The sequence below is a fragment of the Mercenaria mercenaria genome, unplaced genomic scaffold (assembly GCF_021730395.1).
Source record: "Mercenaria mercenaria strain notata unplaced genomic scaffold, MADL_Memer_1 contig_2057, whole genome shotgun sequence".
NCBI lineage: Eukaryota > Metazoa > Mollusca > Bivalvia > Venerida > Veneridae > Mercenaria > Mercenaria mercenaria.
This window is the reverse complement of record NW_026460089.1, coordinates 210-28,115: the sequence shown is the minus strand read 5'-3', so window position 1 is coordinate 28,115 and position 27,906 is coordinate 210. Positions and strand designations below refer to the sequence as shown.

Sequence of the window (27,906 nt, the reverse complement as noted above, 5' to 3'; positions counted from 1 at the left end):
TAAATTGACAAACCTTTCCTATTTGTTCATTTGAAACTGTATGCGTTTTACTTTTATTTAGTATGCAATTGATTATAAAGTAATTTTTCATATTATCGCGCTTTTATGTCTTCACTGCGTCAAAATGACAACTCGGCATGGCAAAAAATCTTCCATCATATGAGACAACTGCCAACGGCAATAGCTATAACTAAGATCCTAATACATTTTTTTCAGACGAAATGCACGTGCCTGAATGTTTTGTTTCGCTTTCAATATCTTTAAAATTGTTTGAAAGCAGATTTAAACTGTATCAGTAAATGAGTGATGTTTTTATGACAAAGTATTTTTACATGTAACAACGTTACACAACCTCAAATGATTTTGAAATTGTACTAACTTGTACAAGGGGATATACGTGTATAAACACACAAGCGTGCACTCAAGCACGCAGGCACAGTCATATGTAGATTATAATTAAAACATTTATATAAATGCCTGCTAACCGCAAAAATAACAAAAAATGATCGAAAACGTAAATTATTTCAGATATCATTGACCGTTACATAGAATGTGGTCAAACAATCATTAAAACATGTGAGCTCTAGTTCGATCGTCAAAATACTACCTATAAAAATATACGAGACAAAGTCACATGCAGATTTACACCTGGACATGTAATGAAATTTTGCATCGCAACTAAAACTGTTCTTTAATGGTCATTAACAAAATGAAAGTCACCATGAGCTTTTTTACTCTGGAGTAGTTGCATTAAATATTAAAATAATTCTTGATTTTCTCCAAGTTTCAGAGCCTGACAGAAACTGGTTTAGAGTTAGAAGAGCATGGAAATATAGATATCTTAAAGAAGGGTTAAAAGGGCCTGCTGACGACATTGTTCAAAAGGTACACAGAAGAATTCTTCATATGAGCCGTGCCATGGGAAAACCAACATAGTGGCTTTTCGACCAGCATGGATCCATGCTGTTCGCCAACAGTTTCTCTAATTGCAAAAGGCGTTGAAAGCGAACAGCATAGATCCTGGCCAGACTGCGCATTTCCCATGGCACGGCTCATATTGTCAATTCGAAAACACGATGTATTTAGTGCAGTCTTAGAATTTTAAGGCCACTGCACAAATCTGAAAAAGACAGAGACACTGGCAAAAAAGGTGCCTAATACGCAATACAAATTGTAACTGTCTGCATCAAATACTAAGAATTGTCCTACTTGGATATGTGACGCTATTAGAGAAGAAATACTTAAAGGTGCCGCATAGAGACAAATAATAAAACATAAATCTTAAAAATAGTTTACATATTTTGAAATGCCTTACAATATTCCTTTGAAGTCAAAACATGTGCAGAGAAACGAATGATTTTTTTTGCATTTTCTTAGACTGACATTGGTGGTCATTTTTCCTACTTTCGTGTTTATCGATTTTCCACAATCGGTCGGAAATTCTTCGGGATCACGTGATTTTAAAATTAATTCAAACGAATATCCGTTTAAAGACGCGCCACAGAATAATTGTATTCTTCTGTATTTCCATTATGGTAATTATACATGATTTGCATAAAAAATATGAAATATACAAGATTTTAGTTTCATACTGACAGTGACATATATTAGGCTGAGACAATTTGTTTAATGTCTAAAATTTTATTGAATTTATATAGCAATATATACATAAATCAATGTATTTTTTAGTTAAATTTCAACCTCATTTTGTTTCTACAGTGTAATCTATATTCTTAAAACTATGCTGAAAAGAGATTGACTGAACACATTTGCAGATAAAGTTGTGAAAACATTTATTCGGGAAGGGCCTAAATTGTCCACCCGAAAACCTGTAGTATAGCTGTATATTAAGAATGATTTTCATGAAGAGATTGTGAGTTACAAAAATGTTGAATTCCCTATGCTATAAACATCACGTTTTCGTTGGAGCATATATTACAGTCCATAAAATAAACACACGTGTTTGTAAACATGGACGGATCCAAACGGAAGGGTAAGAAGCATTTTATAGAAATATTCCGGTTGCAAATTACAATACATATCCGTAGCCCTGACCAACCTAAAAACCGGGCAAGTCTATTTTATAAGTAAACCAATACGGATGACCCAGTTAAACGAGCTGTAAATATGTTTTGCATCTATTTATAAATTATATCCTCGTTTCGGAGCATTCTTCCGAAAAAAAATCCGAAGATGTGAGAAGGGTTCGTAAGCAGTCGGTTTGAAATATGCAAAAGGCTTTTGTTTATTTGTTGGTTATTCTTGAACATATCCATTACTATTTGCTCAGATCCGATATAGTGGGTCAAAAATACTTATATACAGAGATGGTGCACAAGTTCATGGGAGCTTGCCAAATGTTTCATCAGTGTCCCGGGATATTCAGACGCAAAAAGGCTTCTTATGTCGATATTGGATTGCTTCACCTCTTTAGTAATAATAAGTGGTTTCAAGATAGATTTTTGTGCGAAATTAATGGAAGAAATATAATTAAAACACATGTATATTTTGGTTCGTCTGGACGCAAATGCTTGGGGTGAGTTTCTTTAGACACTAACTTCCTAGACTATCTTATTTAAACAACATCTTATATGAAATCACTAGCTCGAAGTAGACAGAACTTGGCACGGATATTAATTCGGATTGTCCTGTTTGAAAGTTCCACTAGACTTCGCAATAGGGCCATCTGAACTAAAACCTGAAACTGTAATGGAAAGGTTAAATTCTAGTTTCACATTATATTAGCGTTTGATATATATGATAACATAATATAAATAAACGATGTTACCTCTGCTATATAATAGGTCAAAGGCCAAGGTTACAGTGACATCAAGATACATATTTAACGTTTTACTCTCAATAAGTAAACTATACTTAGCCTTACAGTTTTCAAACTTGATAGGAAGGTATTCTGTAATCATAGATGTCACCTATTTTACTGAGGGTCAGAACATAACGGTGAAGGTTACAGAAACCTGGGGACTGGAAAAGGCTTTGACCTACAATTCACAAACTTAATACGATGGTTGCCTGTGCGTGTAAATTGTCCATGTAAGTTCGAGAGTGAATAGGTTAAAGATCATGACGAAAATGATTGCCTTAACAGAAAATAAGGCAGACAATTATGCATTTGGGATATATGTATTATAAACAGATCTTGTAAAGTAAACATCTTGCAGTGACGAAACACGGTGTATTGTAAACTTACAGCAGTACTGTGCATACTGCCGCATTAATTTAGCAAAACGTTCCGATTGTAAACACCAAAATCTTCGCTTCGTAAATTTTACTGTCAACTTGTTAGTGTAAAAAGCAAACAGATACTAGCATTTCTCTTTTTTTTCTACGTAAATCATGTATACTTAGGTTCCATTTAATGTGGTGGTATTTAAATTATTACTGAAAAATTAACAGTGAGCAAAGCATGTACCATTACTATTATTTAGAGGTTAATATACGACAGAGCCGGGCCGGGAGGTGATAAGCGGTCCGGAAAATGAATAATGGCCCGAGGGCCATTATGAATTTCGGGCCGATTATCACCTCCCGGCCAGACTCTTGCGTGTATTAATGTCTTTAATACATATGTTTTGATGCACTACTCAAGGAAGGTAGAATAACAACTCCTGTCGATAGATTTCAATGGCTAAATAGTTTGGGGCACTCTTGTCTCAAAATCTGTATTTGTTCGTAGCCGGAAGCAATTTGGGGTCATAAGTGAGTTTACTATAATAAACTTATTCTTGCACATTAAGACAAATTAGATCTACAGAATTTCTTGTCGGTCAGGAGCTATCTAAAAAAGTAACTTCGTAGATTAGATCTAGATAATGTATCTATCAAACTCAACTAATCGCCATTCTAAAAATGTGGAAGAACACATAATTTGAAGAAAAAAAAAGAAAAAAAACCTGCGATTTTATTTCTAGACTAGCTGGATATCTGGATATATGTTTATGAAAAGCAATCATGCATTTTCACTGAGAAGAAACCCTCAACTTCGTCGACATTGGTACGAATCATGCTGTTTTCCAACGCATACTTGAACACTGTTGAAACTCGGGACTCTGGCTCCAAAGTAGATCTAAATATGAGCATGTCATGTTTTATTACTAACTTTAAGCCAAGAATTGAAATTCTGCGAAAAACAACTGTTTAACGTGTAGAACAGTGACCTTTATGACGTTTATGATGACGTTTTATGTAGCTACTGGTTTCACGCGCACGTGTTCACCGGGCGGATTATGATTATGAGTTTTCGGCCCGGGCCGATAAGTGATAATCAGTGCGTGAAAGCAATAACCTGCTGAAAACACATTCATTTTTGTTACTATATATAGTAACATATGTATTAAGGAAACGTAATACAGTCTTTCATATTTTGTCTTGGGTTTTTAGAATGCGTTCGAGTGACAAAGGTTAGAATACGATCTAAATTATTAAATACCTCATCATTCTTTAGATGCATGATTCACGAACAATGGAACAAAGCGTAGAGGAGCGTTTTGATAGAATTACGTCAATTCTCGAAGATGACAAAGAACTGAAAGTTAGACTTGATACTCAACAGGCAGCCCGAAGTGTTAAAATGGTATGTTTAGCAAGTTTGAAATTAAATTCATATATGACAGAATTGCTAATTGTCATTTTAACGTGTGTACTTCATACATTTAGGAGACCTTTAATAAAATATAGAAACACAAAACAATCTTATATAGAGGCGCAGAATTGCTAATTGACATTTTAACGTGTGTACTTCATACATTTAGGAGACCTTTAATAAAATATAGAAACACAAAACAATCTTATATAGAGCGCCTCTACTTACCCTCGATAAAAAATTTTGTGCTTGCACAAAGGTGATCGTAACTAATGAAATTAACTAACGGCTTTGTCTGGAATTTGGTATCTGTTTTTTCAATTTGCAGTAGACACTTAATTGGATATATAGAAAATCTTGAAGTAAAGCTATTTTAAACAGAACGTGCCTCTTCGTATATAATATGTAGATGTGTTACAAATATTTAATATGTTAAAATATGCAATATATTTTATTAATTGTTGGAACGCGATAGCTTTATCATCACCACACAGAAGGACATCGAGGTGTTCAGGGAATTTTTGTCTTCCACTAAGCAAGAAATTGAGAAACTGGAACAAACCCTTCAAGACGCAAAAGATTGCATTGATGTGAAACAAAATGAATGTAATAATATCAAAGACAAAATCACACGTCAGAATTTATTGCTTGATGACAGTCAAGACGAAGATGAAAGATTTCAACAGTTTGAATTTGATCTCTGTCATAAAAAGTGTTAATTAATTACCTTTTACATTAATCTTTTCAGCGTAATATAGACATAGAAGGCCAGACTGGCAAACTAGATAGCATGTGTCATCATCGCGAGGAGGAAAAGGAGTATTTGATACGGAAACAAGGTAAAGAATTTGTAAAAGACAGAACTATACTTTTAAACTAAAAAAACAAAGACAAATATCAAACAGGGAACGCCACGCACCAAAAACGCAGCCTCCTCAAAATAAAACCCCCAGCAAGCAGACGCGTGCACCACACACACACACATACACACACACGCAGACACACGCACACACACACACACACACACACACAAAGCCAACACACAAGGACAAAATGAACAAACAAAGGAACACGGTGGGGCACCGCCTTGGAACGGTCAGTGGCAAAAACACCACTGGGGAGCTTAAACCGGTTAATGGTGCGCACCCAACCTCACTCTTACCCCACCATGTTCCAAAGACACGGGACAGTGTAAATAAAAGTAATCCCCTCCAGGTGAATCTCTTACACACGTAATGGAAACAAAAAGGCATGGCATGTAAAACACAAAAATGCTCGTGTATAAATATATAAAAAGCAAACCTTAAGAACCAAAAACGTATGTACTCAATGCCTTTTCAGAAGACAGAGCAACAAGAGAAACACCCTTAAGGGCCCGATGAAACATGCAAGAAGACAAATGTCAAAACAGTTCAGTCCTGGTAGGATTTAAAAACTGCTTATCATAGAGTCCTCCCCCTCTTCCGTCAGACGCAATCAAAGAGGGAAGCGTAGTGTCAAACTGTAAACGGGTTGAACACTAAACATGCGGTATGTCTCAAAACAGTTGGGTCGTAACCTCTTTTAATAAAACGTTTGATAATTTTTCCAAATACATTTGGAAAATTACCATGACCCAAGATCTTATGAAGTTTGTAAACCACATCCCTATAAAAAACGGGTTTAGAAATACCTTCTCGCAGAAGTGTCTTTAAATTACTATTGAATTTTAAAACTAAATCAGAATTACGATAGTAAAATTTAGCAAAATATTTACGCAATTTGTAATAACGGTAGCCTTGCTGAAGTTTACTTGTAAGATATTGATTACGTTCATTGAAATGCTTGACATGACTACACGCTCTGGCAAACCGAATTAATTGATGAATATATACCCCATAAGATGTAGCCTGAGGTACATCCCCATCCAAATGGGGATAATTTACAAAACTAAAATTAAAATCATCCCTCTTGTCATAAATTTTGGTATGTATAATATTGTCATAAATAGAGAGATGTAAATCTAAAAATGAAGCATCAGTATCCGAATTGTTAGTTTTAATTAACTGAAGCTCCTTAGGATAAATAGTACCCACCAATTGACCAAAAAACGGATTATCCATATTAAGAATATCATCCAGATAGCGTGATGTATTGTTAAATGCAGTTATAATATCTGCCTGTGTATCTGGAGAAAGGTTCAACATAAAGTCTCTTTCATAACAATATAAAAACAAATCTGCGACAAGTGGTGCACAATTTGTTCCCATGGGAATACCAACAACTTGTCTAATAACTGCATTCCTAAACCTGATGTAAATGTTGTTCAATAAAAAGGAAAGGGCTTTACAAACTTCGTCACAGGTCCACATTGTATAATGTTTAATAATATTGCTAGTAAAAAAGCTTTATCAAAATTGCAAGCGATAAATGTAGCATTCTCTCTGGCAAAAGTCTTTTGAATTAGGGCAGTTAGTTTGTCATTTATTAAGTTATGTGGTAAAGTGGTATACAAAGTAGAAAAATCGTATGTACTGACTGTAGATACCAGAGTTTTCGTATACTTTATCGCAGTATCTTTTCACGTGGGCTTTCACAGCAGTTAGACATGATGTTAATAGTTTTGAAATATTTGTAGTTGTACAATAGCTTGAATTAGCGATGAAGCGAGCTTTATATGGTTGTTTATGCAATTTAGGAATCCAGTACATGGTCGGTAGTTTAATTTGTTGATCGTCTATACGAACTTTTAAATTAGAAACTTCAGTGATGTGATCAGTGACAAACTTATTTTCAACAGAAGGACTCAATGTATCAGTTTTAATGCTATTTAGTTCGTTTTGTAAAACATTAATATAATGTACGCGTCAAATGATGATAATATTGTTGGCCGCCTTGTCTGCTGGAACTAAGACATACTTAGAATGAAATTCTTGGATTTCCTTTTTCAAATGTCTTAAAGTAAACTTGGGCTTAGGTGGAAGTAGGTGTTCATTGTTTTGATAAAATTTACTCGAGAATCAACGATGTTAAAAATATTTCGTTTCCAAGACGTTAATGCATTGGGATCAGCGTTCTCACGACGACACCATTTAACACAGAAGGTTTCGATGGATTGCGCAATCTGACCACGACAAGCATCAAAATCAATAGTTGAAGAAATTCTATATTTAGGTCCTTTAAAGAATAAATTACGAATACGTTTGTCTTAAATAATATCAAAATTACCAGTGATGACATGACCTGCATCTGAATAGCAAAATTTTGAGTTTTTACATTCGCAGTAAGAAGAGGTATTTGTTTGAACATCTAAGTCGGAAACAGTTTTATTGTAATTGAATATAACGTTTCTTACAGGTGTTTTATATTTATAACAGATAATAGGAACTTCGGAGTTTCTGAGATATTTAGGCACAGAATCAATGACACGTTTATCACGAAATATACTGGGTACATTGATGAAGTCAAAACCTTTATTCATGATACAAACTTATTTGTATCACTCTTGGTGCTGAATATAGACTAACAACTTACAGATAAACTTATTTTGTAAATACAAAGACGATATAGATTCTCATTCCTGCAGTTTGTTTTATAAAGATATGTGAAAACTTAACGCTAGTAGCAAATAGAAGATTTTTTTTTTTGTATAACGTATCTTTTGGTTGACGAATTTTCGTGGTATAGATTATTTCTATATAATTTACTATAGGTAACTTTTTGAACGTTTTCATTTTTTAACCCCAAGCACATCTTGAATTTACAGAACCCTCGTTGATAAAAAAAAATACGGTTCTAAGTTAATTAAACATTTTTAACATTCTGTCAATTCCTTTAATATTTCATATTACTGATGATCTGGATGGCAACCCACTACCGCTCTTTTTCTCCAATTCCCCTTTTATTTCATCCATCCGTCTGTTTGCAGTTTGGCTCCTGCCCAATAACTTAGGAATGCTTTGACCTATGATTCTCAGACTTTGATGGGCGTATTTTGCTCCCTATATAGGAACTCGTTTTGAGCGTTAAAATTTGTAATAATCGTAAATGATTTAAATGTGTCAGTGAGCCATGTTTGACATTTGTGTATTGTTAAACATTTCTGAATAGCTTTGGTGATACAAAACTTATTTCGGTTTCATTTTGAATGGCTACATTTAAAACACTTGTATAAGGTGTTTAGCTTTTGTAATAACCATTTCGTCGACACCGGTGTCACAAAAGTTCCTCGTGTATGCAGGCTTTTTAACAACTACTGGGCCAAATGCTTGCAAACTTCACACATGTCTTCGGCATCCCAGGATAAGTAACATTACCCTTGGTCAGAACATTTTTCTTGATGATTTCTAGGTCAAGTTCGAAACTGGGTCATGTGGTGTCAAACACTAGTTTATTAGGCCAGGTCAAATGAAAATCTTGTTAACTTCTCTAGAGACCACATTAAAATTTTTATGACTCTCCCTATATGAAACTTAGTAAGAATGTTTATCTTGATAATCTTTAGGCCAGGTTTGAATTTGGATAATGTGGAGTGAAAAACTAGGTCACTAGGCTAAAGCAAATGAAAATCTTGTTAACACTAGAAACCACATTTTAAGTTTGAAACTCACGAGAATTAGTTAGATTGCTTGTCTTGAGAACCCATGCCATTTGGAGTCAAAAACTAGGTCACCTAGTCAAACTAAAGGAAAAGCTTGTTAACACTCTTAAGGCAACATTTATCTTCATGAAACTTGGAAACAATGTTTATCTTGATGATTTCGAGATTAAAAAATTTAATCTGGGTTTTCTGTTGCCAAAAACTAGGTCACCCGGTCAAATAAAAAAGAAACTATGTGTATGAAATAGGGGCTGCATTTTTCAATAGATATTCGTGAATTTGATCAGTACGATCTTCTTGATAAAGTCTAAGTTAAGTTCGAATATGGTCATCTGGGGTCAAAACCCAGGGCACCTGGTCAAATCGAAGGTAAAACTTGTGTATGCCATTGGGCTGCATTTTTCATCTGATGTGCATGAAACTTGGTAAAAATGTTTGTCTGAATGAAATCGCGGGAAAGTTTTATTTGGGTCACGTGGGTCTAAAACTCGGTTACTAGGTCAGATCAAGATAAAAGCTTGTTTACACTCTAGGGGCCACATTTTGGATTCACTCTTCAAAACACTTGGTCAGAATGTTTGGTATCATAAAGTCTTATGGGATTTCGAATCTGGGTTATGAAGGGTCAAAAACTGGGTCACTTGGTAAAATCAAAGGAAAAGCTTGTTACACTCTAAAGACATTTTTTAAGCTGTAATCTTCACGAAACTTTGTCAGAATGTTTGTTTTAATAAAATCATGGACATATTTTAATCCGGACCCAAACCACTTTTGTGGTCCATTCTAAATGAATGTTGATCAGAATACTTGTCTCCATCACAATCTAGTCCAGTTGGGTAAAATATTAGGTAACTAGGATAAATCCAAGAAAAATCTTGTCTACACTCTAGCATAAATATTTATGCGCCCTCCCTCCATGTGTGATGAGGCATATAAATTTTGTCTTGTCCTAGTGTCCGTTCGTCCGAAGTTCGCGACGCACCTAGCTAAAAAAGTGTCTATATAAATTGATGAAACTTTGCATGACTCTTTATCATAGTATGAACTTGCGCACAGCCTATTTTTTGTCTGGCTTTACCACCTATTTTCAGAGTTATGCCCCCTGAATTAATAAAAATTGTTCATTTTCACCTTGCGACACGCCTAGCTCAGAAAATATTTGATTTGGATTCATGAAACCTTGCTTTAGTCTTAAACATAAAATAAACTGGTGCACCTCATATTTTATCATCTGGCTCTGTTCCCTATTTCCAGAATTATGGCCCCTGAAATAGTAAAAAGAATGCATACTTTTTCCTTGTGACGCGCAAAGCTCAAAAAGTGTTTGATATAAATTGATTAAACCTTGTATGAGCCTTTATCATGATATAAACTTGCGCATTACCTATTTTTGACTGGCTCCGCAACTATTTCCAGAGTAATTGCACCTGGAATAGTAAAGAAAGCTCATTTTCATCTTTTTTACGCACCTAGCTCAAAAAGTATATGATATAAATGAATGAAAACTTGCATGAGTCTTTATCATGATATCAACTTGTGTATTTTTGACTGGCTCCATCCCCTATTTTTAAAGTTATGGCCCCTGAAATAGTAAAAAAATGCACATTTTCACCCAATTATGTACCTAGCTAAAACGTATTTGATGTAAATTCATGAAATCTTGCTTGAGTCTTTATCATGATGTGACCTTGCAAACTGAGCATTCTTCTTCGGAATGTACTAGGCACTCTTCTTCTGAAAGTTAGCGCTTATTGAAGAGTTATTGCCTTTGAAATAGCCAAAATAGGGCATACTTTGTTTGTTATTCTCATAACTCAAAAGGTATATGGCCTAGAATAATGAATCTTTTTCATAAATTGTTTGAGGCTATACCCCCTTAAGACTGCAAACATTTGATTAATTGCCCCCTATTTGTGACAAATGTACCAGTGGGGCACACTCTGTATCTTACAGACACATTCTAGTTTGATCCAATCTACATGAAACTTGGTCTCAATGTTTATCTCCTTGAAACCTCGATCGTGTTTGAAACTTGGCCATGTGGTGTCAAAAACTGATTGATTAGGTGAAACATGTTTACACTGTTATGGCTCTGGTGAGCGACCGAGGACAAACTTGGCTCGTTTTTTCTCGATATTTAAAAAAATGTCCGCGCTATTTCTCAGTCCTTATATGCAAGATTTTTTGTAATTATATCCCCGATAAGTTGCAAGGGGAGATATGTTAGTTTCAGGTCGCCTGTCTGTCTGTCAGTCTGTACGTCCGAACAAAGAATCTTGTGCGAATCAATTCTGCTCATCTCCTTGACACAGTTTTATGAAACTTCACAAAAGTGATCAGTAACAACATAAGTTGTGCAAGGTGCATGTTAGGTGCTTTCAGAAAAAAGTCTGCACAGTTTGTTTTTGTTACTATACAATGGACACAATCTTGTGCACACCATTTCTCCTCATACACTTGAAAACGTATGAAACTTCACACAAGTGATCAGTAACAACAATAGTTGTGCATAAGGCAAATTAAGTTCTTTCAGAAAAAAATATTGCAGAGTTACGGGACTATGTTTTTGTTACTATACAATATACATAGACACAATTTTGTGCACACCATCTCTCCTCATCCCCTGAACACAACTGAATGAAACTTCACACAAAGGATCAGCAGTAACAACAGTAGTTATGCATGAGATATGTTAGGTTCTTTTAGAAAAAGAAATTGCAGAGTTACGGGACTTTGTTTTTGTTAACATACTATGTACATAAAGTCTGAATATGCAATCTTATGCGCACCTCATCTTCCGAACCCTTGCACAAAATTTAATGAAATTTCACACAAGTACCAACCCTAGTTGAGCCTGGTGCAAGTTACGTACTTTTAGATAAATATTCTGCAGAGTTATGGGACTTTGTCTTTTGTAACTATACTGTATACAATCATACAGTCATACATACTGTTCATAAAATTATGCAATCTTGTGTGCGTCAGATTGCAACATACTGTGGCAGTTCGTGCGGGGGTACATTCGCCGACTTAAGTGATAGCTCTAGTTATAATTGGTACCAAGTCAAGTTGCGCATGTGAAAAGCACTTTGAATGATTTTAACTCACCTGAGCACAAAGTGAAGGTATTGTGACTGGTCAATATCCGGTGTAATGAAGTATTTCGACCCCCATAGAATAACGACCCCCCGGTCATTATTCTGTAGAAAATGTGACTCCTTTCCTGTAAAATATTGACTCCCCTTATAAAAAACTGACTCCCTTTGAAAACTCTATAGAATAACGACCCCCCGGTCATTATTCTATAGAAAAACTGACCCCTCCAAGTAAAATACTGACTCCCTAAAGATGACTCCCTTCGAATCTCATAGAATAACGACCCCGGTTATTATTCTATAGAAAAACTGACCCCTCCAAGTAAAATACTGACTCCCTAAAGATGACTCCCTTCGAATCTCATAGAATAACGACCCCGGTTATTATTCTATAAAAAAAGTGACTCCTTCCATGTAAAATACTCACTGCCGAAATTACTACATTCGAACTCTCATACAATATCGATACCCGGACATTATTCTATTTAAAAAAGTTACTCTTTCCGAGTAAAACACCGGCTCCTAAAAAGACTTTCGACGATAATATCTATTAAAAAGTGATCCCCACCAAACCTAACGGACAATTTTACTAGATCTACAACTCTAATACCCTCCATTGCCAATAGTTAACATTTTGATTGTACTACTACTACTGGTGTCGCTACTTCTATTGCTATTACTACATGTACTTCTTCTTCTTCTTCTACTACTACTACTACTTCTACTACTACTACTACTACTACTACAACTGCTACTACTGATACTACTATACCTGCTTTCACTAATACGTCTTGTACATCTACCTCTTCTTCTCCTGCTGCTGTTGTTACTGTTACTTATTCCGCTGCCGCTGCCACTGCCACTGCCACTACTACTACTACTACTACTACTACTACTTTCTATTGTTGCCGCTACCGTACTTTACTGCCACTGATAAATATTGCAACTTCTATTAATACTAAGTTCTATGCTAGCAGTTTCTTGTGCAGTTTTCTTCTGAAGAATTACTTCATACCGAAGTTTGCAGGGATTATTGACACTGGTGTGTTTTGTGAACGTATTGTGAATTGTTATTTTCCTGAAAAAAATGTATACACCAAGATACAGCGTCTAGAAATAGAATCCCTTTTCCCGTTGCGGAATGCTCTGATTTCTGTGTCAAGTGATGGTATCTGGGGCTAATGGTCAAACGGAAAGACGGACGGACGGACGGACGGACGGACAAGGGCAAATCTATGTGCCCCCCTCCCCCGAGTGGGGGCATAAAATGCAGCAATTAGGCCTTAGATACATGAGTTATCACTAAATTTGACCAAATGACCGGGGGTCGTTTTTTTTATGGGAGTCAATATTCTTCGTGAGGTTCAGTTTACTTCACGTGGGGGAGTCATAGTACTATGATCTGGAGGTCAAAATACTATGACCGGGGGGTCACTTTTTCTATAGAATAATGACCGGGGGGTCATTATTCTATGGGGGTCGAAATACTTCATTACACCGGCGTCCGTCGGTGACCGTCGTCCGTCAATATTTACCTTGTGTACACTATATAGGCTGCAATTGTAAACCGATCTTTATGAAATTTAGTCAGAATGTTTGTCTTGATGATCACTAGGTCAAGTGTGAAACTTGATAATGTAGGGTCAAAATCTAGGTCAGTAAGCCATATCAAAGGAAAATCTTGTGAGCACTCTAGAGACCACGATTAAAGTTTGAGACTCGTGAGAATTATCGACATGTTTGTCTTTATGTTTGGATGTGGGTTATGTGGGGTCAAAAACTAGTTCAGCCCGTCAGATCAATGGAAAACCATGTGAACACTCTCAAGGCCATAGTTAAGACTCAATATTTAAGAACCTTGGTCCGAATGTTTGCCTTGATAGTCTCAAAGTTATATTTGAAACTGGGTTATGTAGGACTAAAAACAAGGTCGCTAGGCCAGCCCAAAGGACAATCTTGTTGACAGTCTAGAGTCCACAGTTTAAGTTTGAAACTCATGAATGTGATCAGAATGTTTGTTTTAATGACCCCTAGGTCAAGATTGAATCTGGGTCATTAGGAGTCAAAAACAATGTCACCCAGTTAAATCAAAGGAAAAGTTTCTGAACATTCTCAAGGCCATAGTTATGCCTCAATCTTTACCAATCTTTACGAAATCTGGTCAGAATGTTTGTTTGATGGCTTCTAGGTCAAATTTGAATTCTGTGCCAGTACAAACACGTTCCCCGCAAGTAACTGCCAACTTCCACACCTGAATTATGAGAGGTAGAGGACGAATGATTTCAGACACAATGTCTTTTATCAAATCGCCACGAAGAACATACGCCCCATCCCCACACCCGGAATCGAACTCACAACCCTGCAATCCGTAGACTCTCCATACTAGCTAACCGGCGGGCTTGATAAAATCTAGGTCAAGTTTGAATATGGATCATATCGGGTCAAATACTAGTTCACAAGGTCAAATCAAGGAAAAACATTGTGTTTGCAATTGAAGCTGTATTTTTCAATTGATCTTCATAAAATTTGGTCAGAATGATTACCTTGATGTAATCTAGGTCGTGTTTGAATATGAGTTTTCTGGGTTTAAAAAGTAGGTCACTAGTTTAAATCAAAGAAAATCCTTGTGTATGCGATAGAGGCTGTATTTTTCAATTGATCTTCATGAAATTTAGTCAGAATAATTGACCGATGATGTTAAGGTCGATTTTTGAATATGAGTCATCTGGGTCAAAAACTAGGTCACAGTGTCAAAACAAGGAGAAACATTGTGTATGCGATAGAATCTGTATGTTTTAATTGATCTTCATTAAATTTTGTCAGAATGATTTCCTTGATGAAATAGGTTAAGTTTGAATATGGGTTATCTGGGGTCAAAAAGTAGGTGACTAAGTGAAACAAAATAAAACCTTGTATATTTGATAGAGACTGTATTTTTCAATTGATCTTCATAAAATTTGGTCAGAATGATTGACTGATATGTTTAGGTCGAGTTTGAATATGGGTCATCTGGGTCAAAAACTAGGTCACAATGTCAAAGCAAGGAGAAACATTGTGTATGCGATAGAAGCTGTATGTTTTAACTGACCTTCATTAAATTTGGTCAGAATGATTTCCTTGATGAAATCTAGGTCAATTTTGATTTTGGGTTTTCTGAGTTCAAAAAGTTGGTCACTGGGTTAAATTAATAGAAACATTGTGTATGCGATAGAGGCTGTATTTTTCTATTGATCTTCATGAAATTTAGTCAGAATGATTGCCTTGATGAAATCGAGGTCGAGTTTGAATAAAGGTTATCTGGGGTTAGGTAAGTCACTAGGTCAAATCAAAGAAAAACATTATGTATGCAATAGAGGCTGTATTGTTCAATTGAACTTCATAAAAATATTGATATTCGAGAATGAATAATTTTCATGGTTGAAGTCTAAAAAAAAAAAAAATTCATCGAACAAGCAATCCACGAATTCATATCCACATAAAATAGTGTTTAAGCCATAATAAATTAATTGAATGCTTACAAAAATAAAGAATCTAACAGTTAGATTTTTATTTACACATGGAAAATTGCTGTAAAATGTCTTTGTTTTATGCAGATCGAACCCAGAAAGAGCACAACGGAGGTCAAATCAAGCCAACCGTACCATCGTTTTACCCTCGCCCTGGTACAAGCAGAATGCCCCCACCTACTGCTCTCAGCAGTAGTGTTAAACCAATTCAGATGTATGTAAAGGCAAGTAACGAAGAGGACTCTACCCACTTTTTCATAATGTTAAAGTCTGTGCCCCCTTAAGTGAAATATCAAAGCTTATTTCTGCGTCAAAAAATTCTGTTGATAGTTTAAATATGCGGAATTCATTTCTGCGTGACAGCATTGACTCGCGGATTTAGCAGAAATAAAAACACACAGAATTAACCCGCTATACGGTACCAAATTTCATAGAAATCATTTAGTACCTTTGGAGTTATGCCCGTGACAGAACTGTCACGGAAGAGCAGCGTTTAACAATATGGTGAATTTTTAAGGAAAGCCCGCTTGCTCAGGTCAATCGGGATTGCTAGGTCGTGTGTTCGAAACCTGGACAAGGTGGAAAGATCGGCAGGTACTTGCTGAGTACATAATAATACTGGTACAAAATCCATGGGTTCCGAATGAAATGTATATATGTCATTTAGAAATGGCGAACGTCACCATGTGCTATTAAACCCTTTTCCTAATATAATGCAGTAAGATAACTGACGATTATTTCATGTTATTGCCAAACGTTTCAATGAATGAACAATTACAATTATTAAAATTTTGCTCGATTTTATCCAACATATAAAAAGAAATCAGCTGTAGAGTATATCCGTTCTGATCCAGAAATCGAAACGTAGTCTGGTACATCAAGTTATCAACACTACAAAACGCAACGACATTTATTCTACATTTTATTCCCACTGCGTTAACAATCAGTCGCATTGTTATTCGAAAGGTACGCGCAGTCTGTTCTGTTTTGAACGCGGACTGTCTAATCTACATCGAAAATATATGTTAGTATAAGACGAAATTCTGTCTATTTGTTGTTCTAAAAGGACAGTACTTGTTTTCCCAGGAAAGACGGCATCGCGTGCATAAGTGCTATACACCAGTTACGTTAAAACATACTGTCTGGTGGTCGCTGTGTAAATAAATATTTCATTTGCTCTCTCTAATGTTGTTTTACAGACAAAGATCCGGAGGAATACTTACGTAATCATAATAGTATAGAAACCATCATAGATAGCTGGAAAAGTACACCACTTTCAGGAAAGTCTAGTATCATCAATGCAATAAGAAGTCAAGGAAAGACACAAGGTCATTTAAAAATAGTGCTTTTCTTGTTTATAGAATAATATTCTTAGATTGTGATATTATTATTTAATTAGTTTTGAAATATTTTTCACAAGTGACCATATATCCTATTTAATAATAAACGTTTTTGAACGAGTTTTAACTATATCTTTTAACAGTAATGGAAATCAGAATCTGTTGTAAAGATATATGTGATTAAGGCAGATATGAGATAAGGCATTACTTAAATCTCGGAAAACATATGTAGTTGTTGGTGATAACTAGCTGGCATGTTTGATAACTAGCTGACATGTTCATTAACATTCCTAAATGGGTTCAAATTCGCAGCTGCAACAGCGCCAATAAGTTCTACAGTTGATACGTCATATATCATGGAAACAGAGATGAACAGCGAACAGGGCTTAGGTGAAGGGACAAGGCCGGAACTGCAAGTAAAATTGGTAAAAGATTACATAAGATTCAGATACATGTCCAAGAAATATCCGAATAAAAGAGGAGCAAAACCAAAACATTCTGAGGTTGATGACAATGACAAGGATTGTTTAGCAGAAGTCATGGTTTGTTCTTTGATTTTAACATAGCTATTTCTCGCAGCTATTAAAGATACACTTTAAGTCGGTCATCACTTTATTTTGTTAACCATATTTTTTTTCAACAGTTTTTCAATGATGAAAAGCAGTCAGTCAGACTAACCTGTGCTCTTAGGATTTTTTTCAGTACCAATTCTTAGAGTAGGTACTTGGTCACCACAAATAACTGCAAAATTCTCTAAAAGAGTCAAAGGGGAGAATTTGTACTTTATGACAAAGGTTTCCTGTCAAATCGTCATGGAGAAACTGCAAATGGGGATCAAACTCGCTGCGTTTCAGTTTATAGCCTTGTGCTTAGACCAGTTTGGTGGATTAGGGTTGTTTATGTTTGGAAATAGAAATAAAATGTTCCTCTGTTTTCTGAAGATCTCTTATATGTTATTTTGATATTTTTTCTTAGATCAAGAATTACAATGGAGCAGCCAAGATTATTGCTTACTGTGTTGATGAAAAAAGGATGTTACTTCCATACAATCTGTTTGGGGACTTATGTCACAGTGGTGTTTACGTTTGCAGATACAAATTTAGACCTGAAAAGGCTCCCCTTAGGTAAGTAAAGCATACTTATCAACATTTCCTTATGACAGTAATACATGTATATTCAGTTGTTCCCAAGGTTCCATATAAATAAGTTTTTTAGACTAAAGTGGTATGGTTCTTGTTTTATATCATGTTTTTGATCATTGTAAGATTCTATGCAATAGTAATAACGATTTGATTACAGGCTGCAGAAAGTGAGCGTCACAACTCCGATAGCGAAGGAATACAAGGATAACCTGAAAAATCAGTTGGCAATCTTGTCTGAAGCAGGAATCCATGACATTAAATTTAGTATGTTTATACCATTAAAGCTTTGCGTTGTTTTTATTTTCATTTTATCAGAAAGTGCTTAACTCGGTAATACATTGATAAAAAATACATTGACATAGTACATTTTTAAGTTTCACATACATGTCATAGTTATACATTTAATCTGACAAGTAGACCCTATTTATCAAAAATCTATTGGATTACAAGGTGTCTTCATTACTCAGCAAAAATTGCTTTGAATGCAAGCATTGCTTACTTCATACAGATGTGATATGCAAACTGTGCTCCATTTTGGCCTGTTTTTGGCTCACCTGAGCACGAAGTGCTCAAGGCAAGGTGAGCTTTTGTGATCGCCCTGTGTCCGTCGTCCGTCGTTGTCCATCAGTCTGTCCGTTAGTCCGTCGTCAACAATAGTTTGTTTGTTTGTTTGTTTTGGGTTTAACGCCGTTTTTCAACAGTATTTCAGTCATGTAACGGCGGGCAGTTAACCTAACCAGTGTTCCTGGATTCTGTACCAGTACAAACCTGTTCTCCGCAAGTAACTGCCAACTTCCCCACATGAATTATCAGCTTTAGCCCAAACTTAATGAAACTTAGTCAGAATATTACCCTCAATAAAATCTTACACGAATTTGATATTGGGTCATCTGGTGCCAAAAACTAGGTCAGCAGGTCAAATCAAACGGAAAGCTTGTTAACACTGTAGAGGTCACATTTATGACTATATCTTCATGAAACTTAGTCAGAATGTTAATCTTAATAATTTCAAGGTCTAGTTTGGGTTATGTCATCAGGTCAAATCAACACTCTAGAGGCCACATATTTTTAATATATATATGAAACTAGGTCCGAATGTTAATCTTGATGATTTATAGGTCCAGTTTAAAACCTTAAAGCTTGTTAACACTCTAGAGGTCACAATTTTGGCCCAATCTGAATGAAACTTGGTCAAAATGTTACCCTCAATAAAATCTTGGACGAATTTGATGTTGGGTTATGTGAGGTAAAAGACTAGGCCACCAGGTCAGATCAAATGAAAAACTTGTTAACACTGTAGGCCACATTTATGACCATTTCTTAATGAAACTTGGTCAAAATGTTAAACTTGATGATCTATAGGTCAAGTTCAAATCTGGCTCAGGTGGAGTTAAAAACTAGGTCACTAGGTTAAATAAAAGGAAAAGTTTGTTAACACTCTAGAGGCCATATTTATGAATGTATCTTCATGAAACATAATCAGCATCTCTTCAGGTCAATTATGAATCTTGGTCAGGTGGTGTCAAAAACTAGGTCACATGGTCAAATCAAAGGAAAAGCTAGTCTACACTTTAGAGGCTACATTTTAGAGGCTACATTTATGACCATATCTTAATGAAACTTGGTCAGAATGTTGATCTTGATGATCTTTATGTCAAAAGATCAGGTGAGCTACACAGGGCCTTCATGGCCCTCTTGTTTATTATTTTATTAGAAGTAATTTCAGTGCAGTACATCCTGTTAACATAGATTTGAAGTTAGTCCAGATAGTTATTTATTAAGTTTTGTCACTTTATTTGCACAGTATATTTTTAGTATTTTCTTAGTATATGTAATGAGAATAGTTACATAAATCATCATTTATGCTCACTACATAAGTATTGTGTAGTTTAGGTCTGATATTGATGTTATATAAACTATGTTTTCACACAGTAGTGATGCAGTATAACATTTTATAGCTCTTTGTTTCGAAAAATCTATCTGATAGAATGAATGTTTCTAAGATAACAGTAGTTGTTGTGAATGTTTTTGTATCAGAAATAGGTCAGGTGGTTGTTTTGAGATTAAACTAAGGTTTTCCTGGTGTTTCTAAATAATAATTTATTCAGTACATTTCAGATGATTTGGTTGAAGACAAACAGATTGGGTTTGTGATGTTTAAGGCTATACTTGATGACGGTGATGGTGAAATTCTTAGCCAGATATCTACACCTTTTCAGAATAAAAGTAAGCACAGACACCAGTTTTAGCTCACCTGAGCCAAAGGCTCATGATGAGCTTTTGTGGCCACTCAATGTCAGTCGTGTGTCTTGAATCGTGCACAATCAGTCGTCCGTCGCTCGTCTGTCAACATTTTCTAAAAAATCTTGAAAATCACTAGGCAGAGTTACACCAGACTTCATAGGAATGCTTTTTGGTTGGCCCTCTTTCAAAGTTGTTCAAATAATTGAATTCCACACAGAACTCAAATTTTGACAACCGAAAGAAAAAACTTTAAAAATCTTTTTTTTTTAAACTGCCACCATTGAGTCTTGATATTTGGCATGTGACATTATCTAATGGTCCTCTATGAATTTGTTCAAATTTTGTCCCTGGACTGAAAGAGGCCCAACTCCAAGTTTTACATAGACATATTGGAAATATCATACAAAATCTACTTGTCTGAAATGAACTTTGACTTTTAAATTGATCTAGTGATCTACTTTCACATTTCCTAAGCTACAGCTTTCAAATTTGGACCACATGTGTGGACCACATGCAAAGTGTTGTGTACCGAAATTAAATATGACCTTTATTTTGACGTTGAGCTAGTCTTGAAGTTTGGAACATTAAAAAAAATGGCCCATTGATGAGCGCCAAGATCACTCTGTGACCTCTTGTTTTAAGAATAGCTTGGAATTCGCACACGGCAACACTCGAATTTTTTGATCATTGGAAACGTTTTAAGAGCTCTTTCTATTTGTTAACCCACCATCATTATATGGTGGGCTATTCAAATCACTCTGTGTCCGTGGTCCTTCCGTCCTTCCGTTAACAATTTCTCGTTATCGCTTCTCCTCAGAAACTACTGATGTGATTTTGACCACACTTTGTCAGAATGATGTTTTTACCCTAGTTGTGTCCCCTTGAAAATCAGACTGGTTCAACAATTTTTAGTGAGTTATGGCCCTTTGTTTATCTTTATAATATACGTATATTTATGTAGGGAAAGACTTTGAAAATCTTCTTGTCCAAAACTACAGGGCCTAGGACTTTGATATTTGGTGTGTAGTATCATCAAGTGGTCCTCTACCAAGATTGTCCAATTTATTTCCCTAGGTTGTCATATGATTTATATAGACTTATATCGGGAAACCTTTAAAAACTTCTTGTCATAACCTACAACATGCAAGTTTAGACCCTATGTGTAGTTTGGAGTTTCTAGATCAACCTTGACATGAGTTTACCTTGATCTTGACCTAGTGACCTCATTTTACATTTCTGTAGCTGCAGCCTTCAGATTTGGACCACAGGTTTGTGTATCGAAATAAACTTTGACCTTAACATTGAACTAGTGACCTACTTTCAAATTTTATTTGGACCACATGCGTAGTATTGTGTTCCAAAATGAAATTTGGCCCTGATTTTGACCTAATGACCGACTTTTTCATTTCTCAAGCTATAGCCTTCTTATGAGGACCACGTGCATAGTTTTGTGTACCGAAAACGAACTTTGACCTTGAGATTGACCTAATGACCTACTTTAACGTTTCTGTACCTACAGACCTCAAATTTGGACCACATGCGTAGGTTTGTGTACAGAAATAAACTTTGACCCTGACATTGACCTAGTGACCTACTTACACATTTTTGAAGGTACATGCTTCAAATTTTGACCACATGCATAGTTTTCTGTACAGAAATGAAGTTCGACCTTGATTTTGACCTAGTGATCTACTTTCGCAAACCGTAAGTTACAGCCTTCAAATTTGGACCACATGCATAGGTTTGTGTATCGAAATAAACTTTTGACCTTGATTTTAACCTAATGACCGACTTTCACATTTCTCAAGCTACAGCCTTCAAATTTGGAGCACGTGCATAGTTTTGTGTACCAAAACGAACTTTGATCTTAAGATTGACCTAGTGACCAGCTTTAACATTTCTATAGCTACAGTCTTCAAATTTGGACCACATGCATAGGTTTTTGTACAGAAATAAACTTTGACCTTGACATTGACCTAGTGACCTACTTACACATTTTTGAAGGTACATTGCTTCAACTTTGGACCACATGCATCATTTTCTGCTCCGAAATTAAATTTGACCTTGATTTTGACCTAGTGACCTAGTTTCACAAAACTTAAGTTACAGCTTTCAAATTTAGACCACATGCATAGTTTTGTGACCTTGAGATTGACCTAGTGACCTACTTTTACATTTCACAAGCTGCAAGCTTTAATTTGGAACACATGCATAGTTTTGTGTTCTGAATTGAAATTTGACATTGATTTTTACCTAGTAACTGCTTTCACATTTCTCAAGCTACAGCCTTCAAGTTTGAAGCTCATGCATAGCGTTTGTGTACAGAAATGAAGTTCGACTTTGAAATTGATCTAATGACCTACTTTCACATTTGGACCACATGCACAGTAGTGTGTACCGAAATGAACTATGATCTTGATTTTGACCTTGATCTAGTCATGAAATTTGGAAAATTCAAAAAATGGCTCAATAGTAGGCGCTAAGATCACTCTGTTATGTCTTGTTTTGTTTAACAGTTAAAAAGTTTAAGAATCATTTTTTTTAAAAGATGATCACAAAATAGTATCCAGTAATCGCAAGTGATGCTTGAACTTTCAGTTCTCTTTAGAATAAGAATATCATTAGAATATGGTTTACGAATTTTATCGTTTAAGCACCATATGAGCTTTGTTCGTCGTCCGTCCCTCTGTCCTTTTTGCACATCATGAAGCAGTAAAGTTCGAACCCCGGCCTTACTACTCTTCTTAGGTAGAATCAAACGAGGACCCAGAGCAATATTTGTGACAAACATAAATATCATTACTTGCATAGAAGCCCATAAGTATTGTGAAGCATGCAGCTCGGCTGCAGTTGCATTAGGATTTTACATTAAAAAGATCTGGGATTTTTGTTTTCGAGTTCCACAGTGCTTTTAATGAAATCGAAGGATACAGTGTTACAACTTAATTGTGCCAACTCCAAAATCTTTGCCAAAATTATCATTACTTTATCTTCAGGTGAGTATCTTAGAGTAACTTGTTTTCTAGAAAAAAATGTGTTTACTCTACTCTATCTTTAAAACAGTTTTCTATATTTCTCAAAACTTATTTGTTTTCATGCGTTATTATAGTATGTAATAGATTTCATACTATTACTTGCGCCCGGCCATGTGATGTAAATATTATGAAAAGTGAAAACTACAACTTCGATTTCCCAAAAAAAACGTAAAAAGGCATATAGGAGATTTTAAGAATAAGGCGACGAAGTGTAGTTATGTGAAGCATGTTCCATTTGAGTGATTTTATGAACATCCCCCCTCCCACTTCTAAAAAGGTGGGGTATATTTTTTTGCATATGTCGGTCGGTCGGACCGGTATGTCGGTATAACTCAAGAACACTTAAGCCTAGGATCATGAAAGTTAGTAGGGAGGTTGGTTATGACCAGCAAATGACTCCTATTGATTTTGAGGTCAGTTGCTCAAAGGTCATGGTCACAGTGACCCGAAACAGTTAAACGGTTTCCGGATGATAACACAAGAACACTTGGACCTAGGATCATGAAAGGTAATAGAGAGGTTGGCCATGACCAGCAGATGACCGCTGTTGATTTTAAGTTTAGTTGATTAAAGGTCAAGGTCACAGTGACCCGGAACATTTAAACAGTTTCCGGATAATAACTCGAGAACGCTTGGGTCTAGGATCATGAAAGTTGATAGGGAGGTTCGTCATGACCATTAGATGTTTGATTAGAGTTTGAGGTCAGTAGGTCAAAGGTCAAGATCACTTTAGAACAGTAGAACTTCTTTTTGCCAGATAACTGGAGAATGCTTTGTTCTAAGACAAAAATTTGATAAAGAGTTTTCCTATATTGGTCAGTGACCCATAATTATTGATTTGAGGTCAGAACATCAAACATCCAGTGCAAAGTGACCAAATAATTTCTGTTCCTTATGCAATCACTGAATGCATCAAGGTAGATGGGCGGCATTTCGCGTACGACGAGCTCTTGTTCACGAAGTTATGACACTTTATTTGTTTTAAACATGAATAGAATTACATTGGAAAATCTTCAATAACTTTCTACCATTTTTCGTATGCTGTTAAGTATAGCTAGCTGATGACTATTATTGATTACTTTGTTCCTTGACCATTATTTTGACCAACTGACCTACTTTCTTATTTTTGGGAATATTGCCATAATATTTGGAACACTTGTACAGTTTTGAACACACATCTTAAAACTGACTTTAAGTGTCCTTTTTTTTGACTTACGTACCTTTCTTTCTTTTCAGCTCACCTGAGCTAGAAGTGCTCAAAGGTGACCTTTTGTGATCGCCCTGTGTCTAGCATCCGTCATTGTCCGACCGTCCATCCGTCGTCAACAGTTGGACTGTTAACACTCTAGAGGTCACAATTTCGGCTTAATCCTAATGAAATTTGGTCAGAATGAGGGGTCAAAAACTAGGTCACCAGGTCAAATCAAAGATAAAGCTTGTTTACACTCTAGAGATCACAATTTCGGCCCAATCTTAATGAAACTTGGTCAGAATGTTACCCTTAATAAAATCTTTGTCGAGTTTGAAATTGGGTCCTCTGGGGTCAAAAACTAGGTCACAAGTCAAATCAAAGGTAAAGGTTGTTAACAATGTAGAAACCACATTTATGACTGTATCTTCATGAAACTTGGTCAGAATGTTAATCTTGATGATCTTTAGGTCACGTTTAAATCTGGGTAATCAAAGGAAAAGCTTGTTAACACACTAGAGGCCTTATTTCTGACTATATCTTCATGAAACTTAGTCAGAATGTTAATCTTGATGATCATTATGTCAGGTTTGAATCTAGGTCATATGGGATTAAAAACTAGGTCACCAGGTCAAATCAAAGGAAAACTTTGTTAACACTCTAGAGGTCACACTTTTGGCCCAATCTTAATGAAACTTAGTCAGAATGTTACCCTTAATAAAAATTTTGACGAGTTTGAAATTGGTTCATTTGGGGTCTAAAGCTAAGTCACAGGTCAAATCAAAGGAAAAGCTTTTTAACAATGTTAGTTTATACATAATTTATTTTAGGTCGATTGTGAAGGAAGTTCTACAACTTATAATAATCACTCTCGACACCTCATTCCTGATGGAATCCAAGAGGGTATGAGAGAAGAGGCCAGTTTCTGTCCTTTTAATGCTGAGCGCCAAGCAAGGGAGCCACTGGTACCATTTTTTTACGTCTTTGGTATGACGCGGCCGGAGATCGAACCCACGACCTCCCGCACTCGAAGCGGACGCTCTACCACTAGGCTATCGAGGCGGTTTAACAATGTTGAGACCACATTTATGACTGTATCTTCATGAAACTTGGTCAGAATGTTAATCTTGATGATTTTTACGTCAAGTTTAAATCTGGGTCAGGTAGGGTAAACAACTCGGTAACTAGGTCAAATCAAAGGAAAAGCTTGTTAACACTCTAGAGGCCACATTTATGACTATATCCTCATAAAACTTAGTCAGAATGTTAATCTTGATGATCTTTAGGTCAAGTTTGAATCTGGGCCATATGAGGTCAAAAACTAGGTCACCAGATTAAGTCAAGGGAATAGCTAGTTAACACTTTAGAGTCCACATTTATGACCATATCTTAATGAAACTAGGTCAAAATGTTAATTTTGATAATCTTTAGGGCAAGTTAAAATCTGGGTTATGTCTAGTCAAGAACTAGGTTACTAGGTCAAATTAAAGGAAAAACTTGTTAATTCTCTAAAGGCCACATGTATGACCATATCTTAATGAAACTTGGTCGGAATGTTAATCTTCGTGATCTATAGGTCAATAGGTCAAGTGAGCGATACACGGCTTTCATGACCCTCTTATTTTGTTGACTTTGTATTATTTTTAGTGTGGACGATTGTTTCTGTGAAATAATTTTAGTTAGGGCTAAGATATTGAATTCAAACCGGTTTTAATTGGCTGAAATGTTTGAGTCATTCAGACGTTACGTCAACAAATAATGGGTTTGACATTGTTGCACTTCTAGTTCTTTAGATTTTGCTCTCGTCCTCCTCTGATTTAACCTCTCGGGCGTATATTGCCACGTTTGGTCGAGCTCTTGTTTAAATTTAGGTTACCTTAGAAACAGATCAGCTATAGTAAAATAACAAGGCCATAAGGTAAAATAGTAAAAAATACCTTTGTTGAGACCCTTGGGTGAGTGATCGGTTTTATCGCCTTTTTGTTCAGGGTGAGCTATTAGTACAGGTGGATGTTCCGGCGTCCGTTTCCATCGTCCTTTGCTTCAAGATGCCTTACTAAAACGTCTCCTCCTCTGAAACGACTTATCATAAACAACCAAACTTTGTCAGTAGCATCCAGACATGGGCATCAAGTGTTTTTAAATGGTTAACATTGGCTCCTTTTAGGGGCTAAAAGCAGAAAAAGAAACTTAAAAGAACTTCTCATAAACTGCTTGAAACGTGGTATGTAGCATCATCATCTTCCAATTTTGTTCAAAGGGGGACACTTGAACCTAATAAGGGCTGCTAAAGTTAAAAGTTGAAATACCTTCAAATGACTGCTACTCATGAACTGTAAGATGGATTTACGTCAGACGTGGTCTAATGCATTGTTTTAAGGTCTTCTCCTGAGTTTGTTCAAATGAGGATGCTTGGCATTTTAGTGGCCCAAGAATATGAAATAGAAAAACCTATAGCACACGTCTTCTTATTAACCGCATCATTATAATAAGTTTGATTTGAAGCATCATTATAAGGTCATTCACCAACTTTGTTCAGTTTGGGGCACGTTGCCCCTTTTAGGAGCTGCTAGAGTAAAAAAGGAAACACATTCAAACAACTTCTTCTCAGGGATCGCTTGAAGATCTTCATCAAACCTAGTCTTACAACAAACAGTATTAACTTTGATTTTCAGTTGATACCAATATAAGAAAAGATTGCTGTGATGAAAGTGTGTATGCATTTGACAGCGAAGAATGCTGTGAGAAAACAAGTGACTGTCCGTTGCCTGAATGGGGAGAGTGTAAGTTATCCCTTTATTTCATTGTCGGTTTGAATTAAAGTAGTTATGCACTTTTGTTACAAAATTGTTTGCACGCAAAATGATTCCAAATCACATGAGAAGCTAAATTAAAATCTCAATTATAGCACTTATTCGACACTCGGTTTCTATCAAAGTGTGAATATCTAACAGAATCCTATTCTTAAAAGGAAGTAGACCGTATTGTAAGTGAATAATGTTTAGAATTAAAATAGTTTAATAATCTCCAGTGTGTTTCGTTGTGTTGCCTCGTCTTTCTCTGGTTTATTAACTCCCGCCGAAGGCAAAGGGACATTGTTTTGGCGTTACCCATCCATCCGCCTTTCCGTCCATCTGGTTACTTCAGGGTTATTGCCCTTTAATTATTTAAAAATG

General features: G+C 35.9%; 1 protein-coding gene across 4 annotated transcripts in view; it reads left to right on the top strand.

The window, feature by feature from the left end:
- LOC128552115 (uncharacterized) overlaps window positions 1–27,566 on the top strand; it is a 59,936-nt gene extending 32,370 nt beyond the window's left edge. Inside the window, exons 9-17 of one of the 4 annotated variants that reach the window (XM_053533131.1) lie at window positions 791–885; window positions 4,463–4,591; window positions 5,349–5,439; window positions 16,980–17,108; window positions 17,433–17,662; window positions 18,096–18,244; window positions 18,420–18,526; window positions 20,381–20,488; window positions 27,406–27,566. In XM_053533131.1, the coding sequence (XP_053389106.1) occupies window positions 791–885; window positions 4,463–4,591; window positions 5,349–5,439; window positions 16,980–17,108; window positions 17,433–17,662; window positions 18,096–18,244; window positions 18,420–18,526; window positions 20,381–20,488; window positions 27,406–27,551 (1,184 nt within the window). In that variant the 3' untranslated portion in view covers window positions 27,552–27,566. Of the gene's footprint in view, window positions 1–784; window positions 886–4,462; window positions 4,592–5,348; window positions 5,440–16,979; window positions 17,109–17,432; window positions 17,663–18,095; window positions 18,245–18,419; window positions 18,527–20,380; window positions 20,489–27,405 lie in introns of all 4 variants that reach the window. The other 3 variants (XM_053533130.1, XM_053533134.1, XM_053533132.1) reach the window with 3 other exon arrangements.
- The last annotated feature ends 340 nt before the right edge of the window (window positions 27,567–27,906 follow it).